At 37.0% G+C, this 17,235-nt stretch overlaps 1 protein-coding gene across 1 annotated transcript; it reads left to right on the top strand.

The window, feature by feature from the left end:
• Positions 1-253: 253 nt before the first annotated feature.
• Positions 254-16,967, top strand: ANXA1 (annexin A1). The gene is made up of 13 exons (XM_008690963.2): positions 254-401; positions 6,996-7,075; positions 7,170-7,278; positions 7,803-7,897; positions 8,710-8,823; positions 9,243-9,333; positions 9,572-9,651; positions 9,842-9,898; positions 11,768-11,861; positions 12,724-12,819; positions 14,122-14,180; positions 15,596-15,718; positions 16,628-16,967. The coding sequence occupies exons 2-13, from the start codon at positions 7,010-7,012 to the stop codon at positions 16,679-16,681; spliced, it is 1,038 nt and encodes a 345-aa protein (XP_008689185.1). The 5' UTR covers positions 254-401; positions 6,996-7,009; the 3' UTR covers positions 16,682-16,967.
• The last annotated feature ends 268 nt before the right edge of the window (positions 16,968-17,235 follow it).

Below are 17,235 nucleotides of genomic sequence, written 5' to 3'. Positions count from 1 at the left end.
ACAATCTGTGTAACTAAAGAACAGTGCCAATCATCGGTAGCAGGATTGGGGTAGACAGTACTGCATACTTGAAAACCTTGCACTCTACTTTTTCTGGAAAAAGCAGTGCAAACTTAAGAGGAAAAAGAAAAAAAAGTCTGTCCTTCCGGGTTTTTTCTCCCCCTTTCTGCTGTCAGCTGGGAGTTGGTTTAGTGAGCAGTGTTGCAAGACTTGTTTCACTTTGTTTCGGACAAGGCTGAGCCACGTATTTCAAACAAAGGGCAACCAATTACTAACTTCTGGTTGCTAGGTGGGGCCCCCTTTCAAACTCTATAAAATCAGAAGCACAAGGCTTCATTTCTAGTGGAAAACGATCAGAGGAGAATCTCTCTTTAGTGCTTTGGAAGAAGGTGGGAAAAAGGGTAAGTCTTAGTTTTCTTTTTAGTTAGTTTTGATTGTTTGGAAAAGTTTACCCATCCTGATGTTACATGTTACCGTTTCTCCAGAGTTTGTGGCTGGCTGCATGTTTTGATAAATCTTTCTGTAAAATCACATTGGGTATTTATATTTTGGAAACCACAAAATAGTAATGTTTTGTTTTACTCAGTTAAGAAATGGAGTTTCACAGATATGGACAGTTTGCTTAATACTGGCTTATTGTACTGTTGGTGAGTTACCATGGAAAAAAAAAAAAACAAAGAATGTGTTTTCCTCCTACGAGTTATACATTTCCAAGAGCTGTGTGTATCTTAAATGGAAATCATGGTGGAGGGTGGGTACATGTGGGCAGCCAGCACAGAAGAACAGAAGTGCCAGAGGTGGGTTTTAGGAAACTGTTTCAAAATAGCAGGACTATTTTCTTTTCTTTTTTGTTAAGAATCAAATAGATTCAGACCTCATAGTGATAATCATGCCCTTTGTAATTAACATTTGAAATTACGTTATGTTTATTCATGCAGCATAAATAAATGAGAGGATCCGCTTATTAACCATTTCATTTAAAGAGGGTGTGGCCACAATCTTATTCCTGTAGGCTGTGTCATAGACAGGCTTTTCCAGTGCTGCTTTGAAAACTTAAGGGGAAGGGAAATATTTTCTGGGTGGTGTCAGATAAGTTCTTCCTGTGAATGCCAACTGGGTCCTCCAAAAATTATTCTACTTAGTAGCATCTAGATTGTGAATGAGAACTAATGGCCATAAAACTCCTTAGAAAAGCACAAAGCAAATCTAAAGCAGGGTTTTTACTGGTGTTGGATATATTTGCAAAAGTGAGAGAATTTGAATCATAATATATCCGGCTATTATCCATTACAAGCATTCCTCCGAGAATTTTTTTCAGCCCATTTTGAATGTTAAATTAAATGTCCTGATGTCTCACTTTTAATGCTAGCTTAAGAAAGGTGTGCTTTCTGTTGCCCTGTTTATGTCTAAAATTATATGTGGACTTTGAAAAAGTAACATTCCCCTCTGCACCCGGGAATGTATTTTGGTAGCTGGAAGAGAAGGCACATTGTAAAATGATTCAAATGTGGTCAAGTGCTGGTTTCATAATTCTGAAATGGCCTCCTCTCCAGAAGTTACGTTACCACCCTGGCCCCAGGCTCAACCACATGAGGCAGAAAGCCAACGTCAGACTGATGTGGACAAAACAGTTCATAATAACATTATTCAGAGTTTCATGCTTCATAAGTGCTTTCTCGATCAAAAGATCTACAAAGGTTAATTTCTGTGTATGATGTTAGTTTGCTGAGTTGGTTGTTCTTAATCTTCTCTAGACCCTAGAATTGTATTTAAAATCAGAGCTAAACAACCAAACCAACGGAACTATTATTTTTCAATGATAAACCCAAAGCAGTTTTTGGAGTAAATGAGTTCATTTTTCTTTAAAACAGGATAAAATTTTATCAGAAAGATCAGAACAGACACAATTTATATAATATCTTCCTTAATTACATGCTAATTTTCTCCACCTCCATCCACTTGAGGTGAAATTTAAGACAGGCACTTCAGAGCTCTCATGCATTTTAGATACTGTTCATTCCAACACGTATATTTTTACAAATGAAGACCCCTGGAGAAGTTAAATGTTTTCTTGAGGCCATACAGTCAAAGAGAATCAAAATAGGGATCAGCACACCTCAATTCTTATTTTTATATCCTATAGTTGGGGAAAACATTTGTTAAATGTATAGATATATTTCCTAAGTAATTAGCACTGATACACTGTTTATTCATTAACACTTATTAACATAGTAAATACCAGGGATCGGAGGTACGTAATGAATAGTGGATTAGCACTGTTCTCATGGCGATGCTGCCAGGGAATATAGATAGGTCAGTAGAAAGTGATAATCCAGAATGGAAGGGGCTAGTGTAGAGGCAAAGGAGGATGCCTTAGGAGAGCACACAAGGTCACCCAGCCGAGCGTGGAAGCAATGAAAGCTTTCTGGAAGATGTGAAGAGGTCTACGCTGAGTTCTTTTAGAAGCAACAGTTTGGCATAGGTGAGCAAATGTGAAGGAAGAAACGGCATTCCAGGCAGAGGAAACACCCTGTCCAAGACCCAGAAGCAAAACATTCATGAGACTACCTTTCATAAAGTGGTTCTGCATAAGTCACACCATTGTACAGACTAATTGCCTTCTCTCACACGGGTAGGTGTGGGAAGGACTTGTGAAATACATATTCAAGGGGAAAATGGAGCACAAGCCAAATCATTGAAAAATAAACACCCGAGGGCTAGAGCAAACCTTGCCCCAGTCTCCATGGGTTCCCTGTTAATGAATTTGATTCTCAGTGTGAGCTATTAAAAACAACACTCGTGCCACTGTCTTTTGGTCATTAGTTTAAAATAATATGCAATCAGAAGGCATGGATTTATGTATGACTTGATGCTTGCCACTTCTGTCTAGAACATTGTTTTTCCCAGGTAGAAAATGGGAATAAAGGTGCTGTCCTACGCAAGGATTAATTGCTACTGGTATCACTGATCATTCTAGATCATTCTAGGAGGGCATCAGAGACCACAAAACTCAGCTTCTGTAACAGATCTTAGAAGTAGTCTTTCATGAGGCCAACAGAAATAGAAATTGTGACTAACAATAACAACAAAACAACCAACTTTTGTAATAATTTCAATCCTTCAGAAGAGTTGCAAGAATATTGCACAGAATTACCACATACTTTACCCCAATTGTTAATATGCCACATTTGTTTTATCCTCTCCCCCTTCTACCTTCTCACTATATTTATTCTGTAACATTTGAGAGAACACTACAGATATGATGTCCTTATGCCTCTAGCTTAATTCTGTCTCTATATATTAAAAAACAAGGACATAACAATAGTGCAGTTTTTGAAAAATCAGGAAAGTAACTTTGATACAAGCCTTAGTTTCTCAAACTTTGAGTTGGTGCAATTACTAATGTACCATTTCTGGAATACCTTTATCTTATAGCTTAGTAAGCATGGATCTCGCATTCTAACATCTGGGGCTTATTTTTTATGTGTATTTACCCTCCTTAATTCCTTGCTGAATGAGATGAAGAGAGCTCTCTTCTGAAACATAAATATACAAAAAAATACTCATCTCTAGAAAGTTACACATTTATGCACAGATAAATGAGCTTGGTCGGCAGTGCATGTTCACAAACATATCAGTTATTAGAAGAAATTCTGAAATATCGTTCATTTCCGTAAAGGTCAACCTATCTGTAAACGACCAATTTTATCTTCAAATTAGATGAATTTAGGAACTGAGATAAACTTGGTTTCAGAGCTCATTAGTAGTCAGATTAAATATATATTGAGCCAAGATGTATTAATAAAATAAATTCCTAAGTACCTACTATAAATGTTACAATTAAAAAAAAAAAAACCAGAAAAAAGAAAATCTTTTGTGAACTCATAGGGTTATCTAATTTACTCTTTTAACTGTACAGTTCTATTTTCTAGACCAAATTATTCTCTGATAGTTATAACAGTAATAATATCTGACATTTGTGTAACATGTAGCAGTCTATAAAATATCTTTGTGTGCATTATTTATCTATAGTTAAGCCAAGTGTTACCTTCCAATTATCGAATAGGTTTTATCAAGTACAAAATGCTGATTTTCATGCAATTACGTAATTATTGAAGAGACAGAATGGTTTAGCAATTCAATTTGGCCAAAAAAAAATTATTTATTTTTTAGAGAGAGAGAGAGTGTGCGCACTGGATGGGGGGAGGGGGGAGATAGAAGTGTATGGGAGAGGGACAGAAGGAGAGAGAGAGAGAATCTTAAGTAGGCTCCACACCCAATGTGGAGCCTGATGGGGGCTCGATCCGACACTGAGATGTCCACAGGAGTGGAAATCAAGAGTTGGGTGGCTCCACCAATTAAGCCACCCAGGCACCACACTCCCCACCCCCTGCCTTTTCGTTCTTTTTTTGGGGAGGGGGGGCAAAATATTTTTGCTGTGGTATTTGTAAGGTATGTTGCAACTGCAATTTTTCTACTAATATATGCAGTTGGCATTAAGCAATTAACTACTAGCATGTGATAAAATCTCTTTCCTTCAGGGCAACTTCTTATATCCTGCCACTAACCCTGTGTCTTTACGCTAAGAGCTAGTAGATATTATTTGGCTGGATTGAGATTCTATTTTCCTCTCATTGCTTTTCTGAGACAATCTATTCAGACTACTTTTCTTTTCCAGACCACACTTTTAGAACATCCAAATTATTTCAGACTATAAGATCTAGGAACTCAGAAGATATGTTACAAAGCTGTCTCCTCTATAGACTCTGTTGCATCAAATTATTCAACCCCCTTATTTTTGTTGTTTTGTGTTATGCAAAAAAATTGATGTATTATGTGAGCATTTTTTAGAAGTGAAAAAATAAAGCACAGTAAAGTTTTCATAAAATTTATTCTGAAGTTGTGAGATTCATTTTTTAAATTATGTTTGACAACATCCTTAGTCTCTGGTCTCTTTTGAAGTTTTTTGTTTTGTTTTGTTTTGTTTTTCCAACTGGAAACTGGAATGCCTATTTCACTGATGGAAAAGTACTTTGCTAAGTGACCAATCACATCAGTCATTTTGAGTCTTCAGCTTTATGAAGGGCATAGATGAGATTATAAAAATTGAAATTTCAACTACCTGAAACCTTGCCAGAAATTGCTAGAAGTTCTGGATGTGCCAATTAAATAATTGGAAAATGAAACTCCACGTGCCAACAGCAATTGCACCAGATTACGACTGTAATGGGAACTAAAACCTCGTGCAAAATTGTACATCATGACTGTACCTCAGGAAATAACTTCAAATTTATCAGTTGCTGGGGGGTGGGGAAAGGATTACTTTAAATGAATGCACAATATATTGGTTCTTCTCACAGATGACAGAATAGTAATCTGAACAATCCCCATGATAATTAAGTGGAGATAGTTTCTGCTTTAGATATGATTTCCCTCACGTATTTAATCTCATTACTTGAAACTGAGGTTATTTTTCAGCAGGTGTGGCTGAAATACTTTGTCTGAACATGCTGTTCAGGAATCAGGTTATGGGTTTTACTCCTCATGATTCATTTAGCTTCATATCAAGAATTTAAAACTACTGAGATTACCCTTCCAACCTCTTTCAGATGTATTCACGGTCTTAGTCTCCAGAGGAATAAACAAAAGGGTATGGAGGGATATGCTGACCTTGAGCATGGACTCCTGAAAACTCATGCCCAGGATCGCTGATAGCTAACTGTTTTGTGGATAAAACAGGGAACATGTTAGGTTTTAAATGTGCTTCAGGTCTTAAATATATACATGGTTGATTAAATAAAAATACTGCTGAACCGTGATAGCAATTCAAAAAATTTCAAGATAGAGTTTGCCAAAAGGGGGCATCCATGTTGCAATTTCACCCCGATGCTTCCTATTAGGACAAAGAACCTATTATAAAATCCGGGTTTTTTGTGTTGGGTGGAAAAACACGAAGGACTAGTATTTAGGACGGCTCACCTAGGAAGGAATGTAAGTATAGCAATTACTCTGAGTACTGAAATAATTTTATACCAAGGAATGGAAAAGGAAACTGAATTATTTGAGGAAGAAATACCATATTCAGATGGTATTTCTGAATCTTCATCAAACTTCTTTAGCGTTTTGAGTCAGAATCTGAATTTTGAGACAGACAGCAGACTGCCACAGATGGTTTTACCTTATAAATGTAAAACTTTATGCTCTTTCTCTAGCCATTACTTTTCTTTAAGCCCTCACCAATCCTACGCAGATTCTCTAAAGGCCTAGTAAGCAGTCTCCAATCTTTCATCTTGCCCATCTCTTAGCTATTCTCTATGATACAGGATGAGTGATCTTTCTGAAATATAAGAGGAATCATGCTGCTCTCTTCTTAGAAATCCATTCATGTTTTCCTAAAGCTTTGGAGATACATTTAGACTTCTTTGATTGGGCTTCTGTCAACATTTCTTGCTTTGGTAGACTTCTTTCCGTGTCCCAAATATGACAACCTTCTCTCTGTTTTGTTCTCTTTAACTCTTTTGTCAGGTTAATCTTGACTCATTTCAACAGAGGCTCAGATCAGCCAGGACGACCTCGTAGCTTTTGTCTTTTCCCACAGGAAGCACACACTAGCTGAGGCAAGGATGATGTTTCAATATTTTCTGGACCCTCACTGCTTGGCATAGGGTGGATGGTCTATAAATTCAGAGCAGTGAAATAAATCACCAACCCCTCTCTTCAGCCTATATGCTTACTTGTAGAATCATCTGACCCCTAAAGGTTAAGACTGAATATGCCAAAAAAGAGCCAAGTGTCTGAGTGTAAACTATAGGTTTCTGTTCAAGGGTAAGACTCTCCTTGGAAAAAGCTTACACTCAGCATTTTACTATGCTCCTAAAAGTAATCTGAAAGTAAGGTCAAGGCTACTCTATGTCTTGCGTATGTGAGAGAGTAGAGTGATACAGATGTGCGGTAGGTTTGTGTTTTGTAATAGCATCTATCTGTTTTCTTTCCAGATATTTCTTCAAAAATGGCAATGGTATCAGAATTCCTCAAACAGGCCTGGTTTATTGAAAATGAAGAGCAGGAATACATTGTAAGTCAAGGGACGATAAGATAACTTAGTTAAATATCAGAAAAGAAACTAATGAGAGTGAGTGGACATGACTCTATTTCTCTCTCATCCACAGAAAACTGTGAAAGGATCCAAAGGCGGTCCTGGGTCAGCCGTGAGCCCCTATCCTAGCTTCAATCCATCCTCGGATGTCACTGCCTTGCATAACGCGATAACAGTTAAAGGTAACGATGCCTTCCCAAAACACTCCCCTCCTGGACATTTCACAATGGCCATTTGAATGGCTATCAAAAAAAGGACATATGTGGTGGAAAAAGTCTGTTTCATTTTGAAGATAAAAAAGATTTCTTTGTCAAACAATGATATAGTTCCTTTCTCAGCACTTAGGAAATTTTGGTCAAATCAGTAGAATCTCTGTTGCGACGACTGATATTTTTACCAGCTCATTTCTAGCAGAAACTCAGGGCTGAAATCAACACCTCTGCTCACATTTAGGGTTTAAATCAGGATCAAACAGTGCAGCATGGAGGGCTGGGAACAATTTCCTCTTTCTTTCTCCGTCAGATGGATGGAGTGCCATCTGAAGTGATTCCCTTTAATGTCGCCTCCGTGTCCTAGGCTTCTGCCATTTCTGTATTTCTTAGTTTCCAAGAACTTCATTTGGACCATCTTGGTAATTAATTATTTTATGTCAGTTATGCATGATGAAGAAAATGGCTTTTAAAGCCTCGTGGACTTTTATTTGCAGGTGTGGATGAAGCAACCATCATTGACATTCTAACTAAGAGGAACAATGCACAGCGTCAGCAGATCAAAGCGGCATATCTCCAGGAAAAAGGAAAGGTAGGTTGGAGTGGGAAACTTACATATTCAATTTCAGCTACATTTATGTCTTAACACTGTGTTCCCTTCACAACGAAGACTAGGATTACAGTATTTATCCACTTGGTTGCAATGTAATCAATACTAGCAAAAATTTTTGGTTTCAGACATGAGCCGTCTTGGTTCTTTGTCGATGACTTCTCTAATGGAGACCAATCTTTCATTTGAATATAACGAATATCAAGAGTACTATTGGCAATAAAGAATATGTTCTGATTGACATGTGTCTTCTGCTGAAATTTAAACAGCAATTTCATGTCTAAATGTAAAGTTTATATACATAATTTTACTTTAAAAAGTAAGCTTTGTATTTTTTATATCAAAAATGGGTAATTTTTTTTAAGGAATGCAGTTAGAAAATGATCTAATGCCAATGTCTGATTATGGTGCTTATTGGAACAGTGCAAACTCCAAAGGCTGGAAAACTATTAATGCATTATTTTTAAAGCATTCTTCTGTTTCTATCCATATACAAACCACTATGTTTTGAACTTTGTGATTTCCTCCCCCTGCAAAAGATCAAGGGAACCCTTAAAGGAATCCTTTCAGAAGTTATCAATGAACGCAGCACATTTCATTGTGATCACTCTGTATCTAAAAATTAAAAGTAACATTCTAAATACCATATTTTGTATCTGAATGAAAGGGACTCTAAAAGACGGCTGGATTTAGAAATCAGTAGTAAGATTACCTAAAGGTTAGGGAGCCCCACACTGCTGTATTGCCCAGCATGTTACTTATTAGAAGCCCTGGCTCTGATCTCTTCGTTACAGCCCCTGGATGAGGCTCTGAAGAAGGCCCTTTCCGGTCACCTTGAAGAAGTTGTTCTGGCCCTCTTAAAAACTCCAGCCCAGTTTGACGCTGAGGAACTTCGTGCAGCCATGAAGGTAAATAACCTGATTTAAGCAAAATTCCTTTCCTCAACAAGACTGTATAGGTCAAGTCTACTTATACGTCTTGTTATAACCTCATGCCTAGCACAGGGCATGCCAATCAGTGGGAGTAAAATAAGTGAATGAATGAACTAAATGTTGATGTTAGCAGCTGTATTATTTTCATTCACATGTTGTCTCTCATGGCACGGATCCTATACCTCACTTTTTATGTCTTTGTGCAAAATAATCGCTTTAAACCCATTTTGTTTTTAGAGCAATATAATAGCGTTTATTGTAATTATTAAATATTGTGGATATTTACTAAATACTGTGGGAAATTTACTAAATGCTAGAGTCAAATGAATTTTGGGACCCAAAAACTAGCAAATGCTCTTGAACAAAGTGTTTCCTACATTTCTTTTTAAATTCAGGGCCTTGGAACTGATGAAGACACTCTGGATGAAATTTTGGTATCGAGAACTAACAAAGAAATCAGAGAAATTAACAGAGTCTACAGAGAAGGTACATTTTAATGCCCAACAGTCCAAGTTACCTTAGTCAGAAACGAAATCTGATACACCTTTCTTAAAATTGAACGTGGATGTTAACGATGGGGCTTTGGAAATTCTGCAGAGCAGAATATTTCCTCATTGTTTGGCACGGGTCTGGCACATGCATGCTGCTACTGGACAGCACTCCAGGAGCTAGGGTGCCAATTTGTCACCAGTGTACTGCAATATATGCTTGTCTCACTTCTCAGAACTGAAGAGAGATCTGGCTAAGGATATCACCTCAGACACATCTGGAGATTATCGGAATGCTCTGCTTTCTCTGGCGAAGGTACACCCCATCTAGTGCAGGACATACCTCTTCCTTCATGAAGAGTAAAATGAGATTTCCTCTCTCTCAAAATAAGCACTTGATTCTCTTTTTCTCAAAAAATATTATTTATCTGATTTTAAGGGAATTAAGCAAATCATGGGATTTCATGCTACAAAACAACTTACCAGAGAATGGGACTTTTTTTCAGGGTGACCGATCTGAGGATTTTGGCTTGAATGATGACTTGGCTGATTCGGACGCCAGGGTAAGCAAGGGCTTACAAGCACTCCTGGAGTTGACCTTCCTAGTGGGATAGGTCCTGTGCTGGGTGGGGTTACCACTTGATGCCTCCATGTGAAAGCAAATCTAAGATCCTCTGAGAGACCAATGGCCATTCCCTGAACGATGTTTACCCATCCTGTACTTGAATAGCTCAAGAGAGAAAAATGTGGTCTTCATGTTTTTTAAAAGATTCCATTATTCACAAAGTGGGCACGGATAGAAAGAAAAGAATGAGAATTTGATTTGTCATTCTTAAGAATTGTCCCATTGAGAAAACTCTGAATTTTTATCTTACCATGTATAAGAAAGGGAAAAATAGTTTTTTAAGTTAAGTAGAAAGAGTAAGCACATTGAACATTCTTTTAACAGTGAACAATGGCGTGCTTTATAGATGTAAGTTTATATTGTAAAGACATTGTAGTAATGATATTATAATTATAAAAAATTATAATAATAATAAATAATAATAAAATAATAATTATATACTTCAAAGTATATTGACACACACAGTTTCAGTGAGGTTGTTGGTTATTTATACACTAATCCATTGGCAACATTAGCAAAATTATGCCATTTTAGGGCCTGGAATTTCTGTTAAAAAATTTTTTTAAAAACAACTATTATTTGCATATGCTTTCCTCATGGGATGGTATTATGTCTACAAATTCATCACAGTGAGTTAGTAGGATAGAAACTTAATGTGTCCATACCCACTCCCTTCACAATGCCAGTACGTTATCTTTCACCTAAAATGCACTCATTAACTTTTTCTTGAATAAATGCATACACACCGGATGTTTGCTTGAAAAGTCCAAAAGAAACTTATGTCCATCAGAAGTTTGGCCATTTTAACAGAAATTGTGCAAGCATATTAAAAAACAAAAGTTAGTATTTGAATAATTGCCGATTATAAAAAAATGATTCTTAGTTGCTTGTGACATTTCTGAATTTGCTTTCCATTTTAAGACTCTCAGGGCTGGCTGTTAGATGTGTATTTATGGCACCTATATATGGATTAGTGGGGCCCAGGGGGATGATGGCAATTAACATTTCAAAGTTAACAGAGCATGCTTGCGGTAATAAGGCAAGGATTATCTTTTCCAGTTACAAAAGAGGAAAATCTGCAGTTTCGTAAGGTTAAATTATTTATCTAAGACTACAGAGCAACTAAGTTACAGAGTCAGAATGTGAATCCAGAAATTTTAATATCAAAGTTCAAGATCTAGGTTATGTTTTTATTATTGATGTATTAGTACCACTTGCTGCTAGTTACTTTAAACAATGAAGACCAAAAAAAATTTTTTTAGAGTCCCATGGAGTTGTTTTTATATAGAGCGTACTCTGAAAGCAATTTAATCCAGCAAATACTTATTCTGCAAAAATATAGTCAGTCTCTACTGTTTGCAAGGTGCCCTGAGACATACTGTGAAAGACAGCTGACAAACAGACTAAGGTCCCTATCTTTAAGGAACTTGCATTCTTCGCATTGCCTACTGTGATCGAATCCGACACAAAGCAGCTGCCTAGAAAATCTTTGAAGAGATCTAACATTCTTGTGCAGATATCAAGTCAGCAGATAGTCAAATGTTTACATTTCCTTTTTTAAAAGGTTTCATTTACTTATTTATTTGAAAGAGGGAGAAAGAGAGCACAAGAAGGGGAAGTGGGAGAGGGAGAGGGAGAAGCAGCCCATGAGCTGGGAGCCCTATGAGCAGGGGGCTCAATGAGCAGGGCGGAGGGGGGGGTGTCAATGAGGGGCTCCATCCCAGGACCCTGCATTCACGACCTGAGCCAGAGGCAGATGCTCAACTGACTGAGCCACCCAGGCGCCCCTGTTTGTGTTTCTTGATAGGCTTTATATGAAGCAGGAGAAAGAAGAAAAGGGACAGATGTGAATGTGTTCATTACCATCCTTACCACCAGAACCTATCCCCATCTTCGCCAAGGTAAGGAAAAAAAAAATTCCTGAAAACTGTTTATAGTAGATGTACTTTTTTTTTGAGGACAAATAAAAGAAAGGAAAGAGAGAAGCCTTAATCAGTGTCCCTCTCCTACCAAGTAGATGTAGTGCTCCTGATCCTTTCCTGCTATTTGTGCATTTGTCCAACTTTGTACAGCCACCACTTTATAGTATTTGAAACACGCTTTGTGACTTTGGCAGCCAGAACATGATTTAATTATCTTGACCATTTCTACTCCCCCACAATATCTGGAATAGGTGTGACAAAATCTACACATACAACAGAATGAAATTACAATGAAGAAAAACATTAAACTCGGGAGTAAGTGGGGAAAAAAAAGCCTAGAGATGCTCCCACACCAAAAAGCAACAAGAATTCTGTCCTTCGAGCACTAGATGGGCTCTGAACCTTTCGGAAGCCAAGGCAAAGGGGGGAGTCCTAGTGATTACTTGAAGTTCATTATCTTATAACAGCACACCGATTTTTAAAGATAAAAATAAGAGACATTTAGTCCACAGATCTTTATATAAGGGAAGATCCATTCGGTATGGCATTTAGCTCTGATGTAGTACGTGTCATGGCTGTCAATCACATGCCAGTTCTAATAAATGTCAACACTTGCGAAAACTTCCCCAAAATATACAGGAGCACCAAAATAGCCACAGGAGTTACATTCCCAGGAGAAGATGGAGCGTCCAAAATATGCCCAGTTGAGTAATTAGCTTTAAAACGTGTGTTCTGAAATTCAGTCATCCAAAGGAATGTTTTGTGTCAATTACCCTGATTTTGCTAGTTTGCTAAAGAACAGGATGCTTTGTACCTCTCTTAGCTTAAATTTAATATTCAGTGTTCCAGAAGTACAGCAAGTACAGTAAACACGACATGAACAAAGTTCTGGACCTGGAGATGAAAGGCGACATTGAGAAATGCCTCACAGCTATCGGTATGTAGTCACGGAGGGGGAAGGCTTTTCTGACTTGACACAATCAATGCTGTCCCACAATTAAAAACAACAACAACAACAACAGGGGTGCCTGGGTGGCTCAGCTGGTTAAGCTTCTGACTCTTATCTCACCTCAGGTCTTGGTCTCAGGGTTGTGAGTTCAAGCCCTAGGCTGGGTTCCATGCTGGGTGTGGAGCCTCCTTAAAAATAAATAAATAAATAAATAAAATAAAATAAAATAAAATAAAATAAAATAAAAATAAACCCAAAAAACTAAGATATAATAAACTTATGTTTTATATAGAGGCAACATGTAAGATAATGACTATGAATATTTAGCTAAAGGTATGTAATGGTGTTCTTAATAATTACATTAAAATATTATATTAAAATAGTATGTTTAATATAATATTTGAACATATAATATTTATAATATTATAATAAAATAGTAATTTTTCAAAAAGATGGACAGGTGGGAAATACTTTCTGAGCATTTACTTATGCCAAGTGATGCCTGGGCATGGCTCAGAGGAAAGTCAGAGTGGTCATTATGAGCATGGGGTTTGGAAATAAATAAATGCAGATTCAAATCCTGGTCTGTCACTTGCTGACTGAGTCATCTTAGACAAGGAGGTCTCCAGGGGCTTCTGGAAAGGTCTTCAGAAGAAAAGGGCTTTAAAGGTCTCCCATGCTATTCCGAAGACCTGGGAACCTATGTTCTAAAGCAGTGCTTCTCAAACAGGAATGTGTACACGAATCCCCTGGAAATCTTGTGAAAATGCAGATTCTGATTTAGCAAGTCTGTAGTGGGGCCTTCGGATTCTTCATTTTGAACAAGCTCCCAGTTTATGGCAATACGTTTGGGTCCACAGATCACACTCTGAGTAGCAAGGTAGAGAATATTACTAATGGCTGCATCTGTTAGTGTTTTATCTGGCCGTTGCCTTGTGTTAAAGGCAAGTCCTATTTCACTTGAAAAAAAAATTCTTATTATGACATGAAGAAAGTATTTACATGACCTTTAACACCTCCTGGTTTCCGCATTTCCAAGAAGAGGATACTCAGGATAGCAATGAACCAAAGTTGCTGTTGAGTGGATTTAAGAAGAGGAGATAGTGATGTTGTCAGGGAAAAGATTCCTTAAGACCACCATCGAGAGAAAGCTTTTCATAGGCCAAATATCCCCTAGTAAGTGGGGGATGAGGAACAGGAATGGAGAATGGAATCTTGCTGGTAAAACTTCCACACGCGTCTTTCGTCTTCTGTGGTAAATATGTCCACTAAAGTGTGCCTGTCTTGCAGTGAAGTGTGCCACAAGCACACCCATGTTCTTCGCCGAGAAGCTTCATCAGGCCATGAAGGTAACATTCAATTTTTATGCTTTGCTTTATGCTTTGCTGAGGGGTAAAATTATTGTTTGTGGAGGAAAAAAAAAAACAGAAAACTTCGTATTGTTTGCAAACCACACTTATTTTCATATCTTCCCATTAAAAAGAATCATTGTTCCATGTAATGCAAGAGGCAATACACATACTAATTGGAATACAATTCTGCCAGATTTGGTTTTTTTTGTTTGTTTGTTTGTTTTTACAGGTAAGATAGTCGGGTGAGCTTGTCGGTAGTTTGTGGTTTACTCGTTGTTTGCATAAAACCTGAGTCAGCAGAGAAAGGTTCTCTGTACGTTTTCTTTTAATGTGTGATTTTAGTAACCTGCTTCCGCTAAGGCTGTGGGTTTTATAATTTCCTCCTTTCTAAGCGTCACTTGCCTTTTTTATTATTCTGTCATCCATGGATTCATATTTCATTCTAAGATTTTAAAATGTCATCTTAATATGGAAGTGGAAGGTGTTACTCAGATAGATTTACAATCCCACTTCAGCCACTTCACTTGAATTTTATTCTCTAGCATGCTTCGGGATGCTGCCTGTATACAGGTATTGTGAAAAGTTATTCGGTTGTCTTTTTTTTTTTCCTTTGCAACTCCAAAATTAGGAGGTCACAAGAGAAAAAGGAGAGAGAGATATATCTGACCATTCAATTAACAGGAAAGAGTCCTTCCGAAATGATAAAATGATACGCATTGTGCTACCCTGTGGTAGGCAGTACAGCCCCAGACAGACTCATGCCTGCTGCTATGGGGGGGGGGGGTGGCGGATTACCTAGGTGGGTGCGGATGAATACCTGGTATGAGAGAAGAGCAGGAAGAATCAATGTAGACTTGCCGTCTGCTAAACGGAGCCCTGCTTTTTAAACAGGAATTCACCAGATGAGAGCAGGGGTGGAAGAGATGGAGGGATAAAGTTGTTCCCGGGGAGGAGTTTGTGTGACTCTTTCAAGATAATAAATGTAATGAGAGGGACGGTGCAGAGTGGAAGAGGCTGTGGAATTAGGTAGGCACTGTACACCCAGATAAAATGATTCATTTTCATCCTAAAAGCCACCAAAGACCATGGGAGGGTTTTAAATAGATGGATTCAATGATCAGATTTGCAATTTAGAAGGTTCACGTTCTTTGTAATCTTTGAATAGTTTAGGCCCAGGAAAGACTGGATGATGGAAGACCAATGAGGAGGGTAAAAGCTCTTACATACTGCTGAGGCAGCAGTCAGGTTGCTGTCATTTTATTTCCACCTGTGTCAAGTGCATGGGTGTGTGTGTATGTGTGTGTGTGTGTGTGTTTTAATGAATGAACAAAAGAGCTTCACATTCAAACCTATACCTGCTGTATTAAGAGTATGCTCTGACTATGACATTTGCCATCATTTGCTTTAAACAGGGTTCTGGAACTCGTCATAAGACATTGATCAGAATTATGGTTTCTCGTTCTGAAATTGACATGAATGATATCAAAGCATGCTACCAGAAGTTGTATGGTGTCTCTCTCTGTCAAGCCATCCTGGTATGTTGTGATTTTCATAATGCCACCTCCAGAAAAGGCAGTCCTTTTTGCAACTTCTTCAAAGAGAAAAATTGACTTACATATCTGTAGATTTAAATGTAAGATTAATTTGTTATATTAGGATATGTAATATATAAGTAAACTTAACTTTCACTGGACTAGTGAGCTCTCTACTGAAAAACTACACAAATTTTTCAGTAGCCATGAAAATATTTAGTTTTTCCATACATAAATATAGCAAGCAGAATATTTTAGTAGGGAGATAAAATGATATATTTTGCAATGAATATTGATCAGAGATTAGAAACTTAATTATTTTAAGTTTTCCTTAATTTTGTTATATGTAATATATAAAAACATATGTAAAAACATGTAAAAAAAAGTTTAAATTTTCATTATAATGTTAAAAATAGAAAGACAAGTCAAGGGTTTTAAATTTATTGAAAGATTGAAAGACAGATGACTATTTCAAGTTAAGTTGTCACTTACACTGGGTAACTAAATCTACCAAGAAAAGGTGAGAAAATCACAGGCTTATCACTTTCTCCCTGGTGAATGAGTCAGATAGCCTTCACTATGATATGAAATTATACTGTGCTCACTCAATTCTGTGTGATATTTCATTCTTGGAAAATAATGGCTCCAGTGTAAAACATAATCAATATAATCTAAATCTTGAAAGCTATTAATTTTTATATAGTAATCGATTAACAAATATTAGTTATCTTCTATATTAACTGTATTATTTAAATAAATGATATTCTTATCAAAGACCCTAGAGTTTACATACTGTGATATATGTTCCACACCTGTTAATCTATAAATACATAATTCTTCTATAATTAAAAATACCTTATATTGATTATGGCTTCAGGTAGGATTAAGTATACTCTATTTCTTAATCAACAGGATGAAACCAAGGGAGATTATGAAAAAATCCTGGTGGCTCTCTGCGGAGACTAACCTTTTGATGATTGCAAGCTTCTTGATCAGAAGACTTTTTAATCATATCTTTTCATTCCATATCATAGACTTAAATAGGAAAGTTTTCTCAGCAGGATTACAGTCTAGCTAAATGCTTTCTGAAAAATATACCCTAAATCATTTTTATATCACACTCCATATAATAGAAGTTTTTTTAAAAACTATATTTATCCCAAACTATAAAAACCTCATAAACAGGTTGTCCTAGTAACATTACCTAAGAAAGATGTTTGTGCAGAGAAAATAAAGTGATTTTGCAGGACAACTGTGTGTCATTGGTTCTTCTATTCTGATTGTGTGTGTGTGTGTGTGTGTGTGTGTGTAATGCAGTGGTTTAACTTTTATCAAGGGAAAGGAGCTTGAATCCTAAGTTATAATCATTTAATGAAAGAGATTTTGCATATTAAAATTATTAAAAAATTAAAATATATTCACAGAGAAATGGACTCCTTACATTTTATCATCTGGGTGCAGATAATTGAGAGCATATCTGTGTAATAATGTATTTATTGCATCAGCATTGTAATAATTGA

This window comes from Ursus maritimus, unplaced genomic scaffold (assembly GCF_017311325.1).
Source record: "Ursus maritimus isolate PB19 unplaced genomic scaffold, ASM1731132v1 scaffold_34, whole genome shotgun sequence".
NCBI lineage: Eukaryota > Metazoa > Chordata > Mammalia > Carnivora > Ursidae > Ursus > Ursus maritimus.
This window is presented reverse-complemented; position numbering and strand designations above follow the sequence as displayed.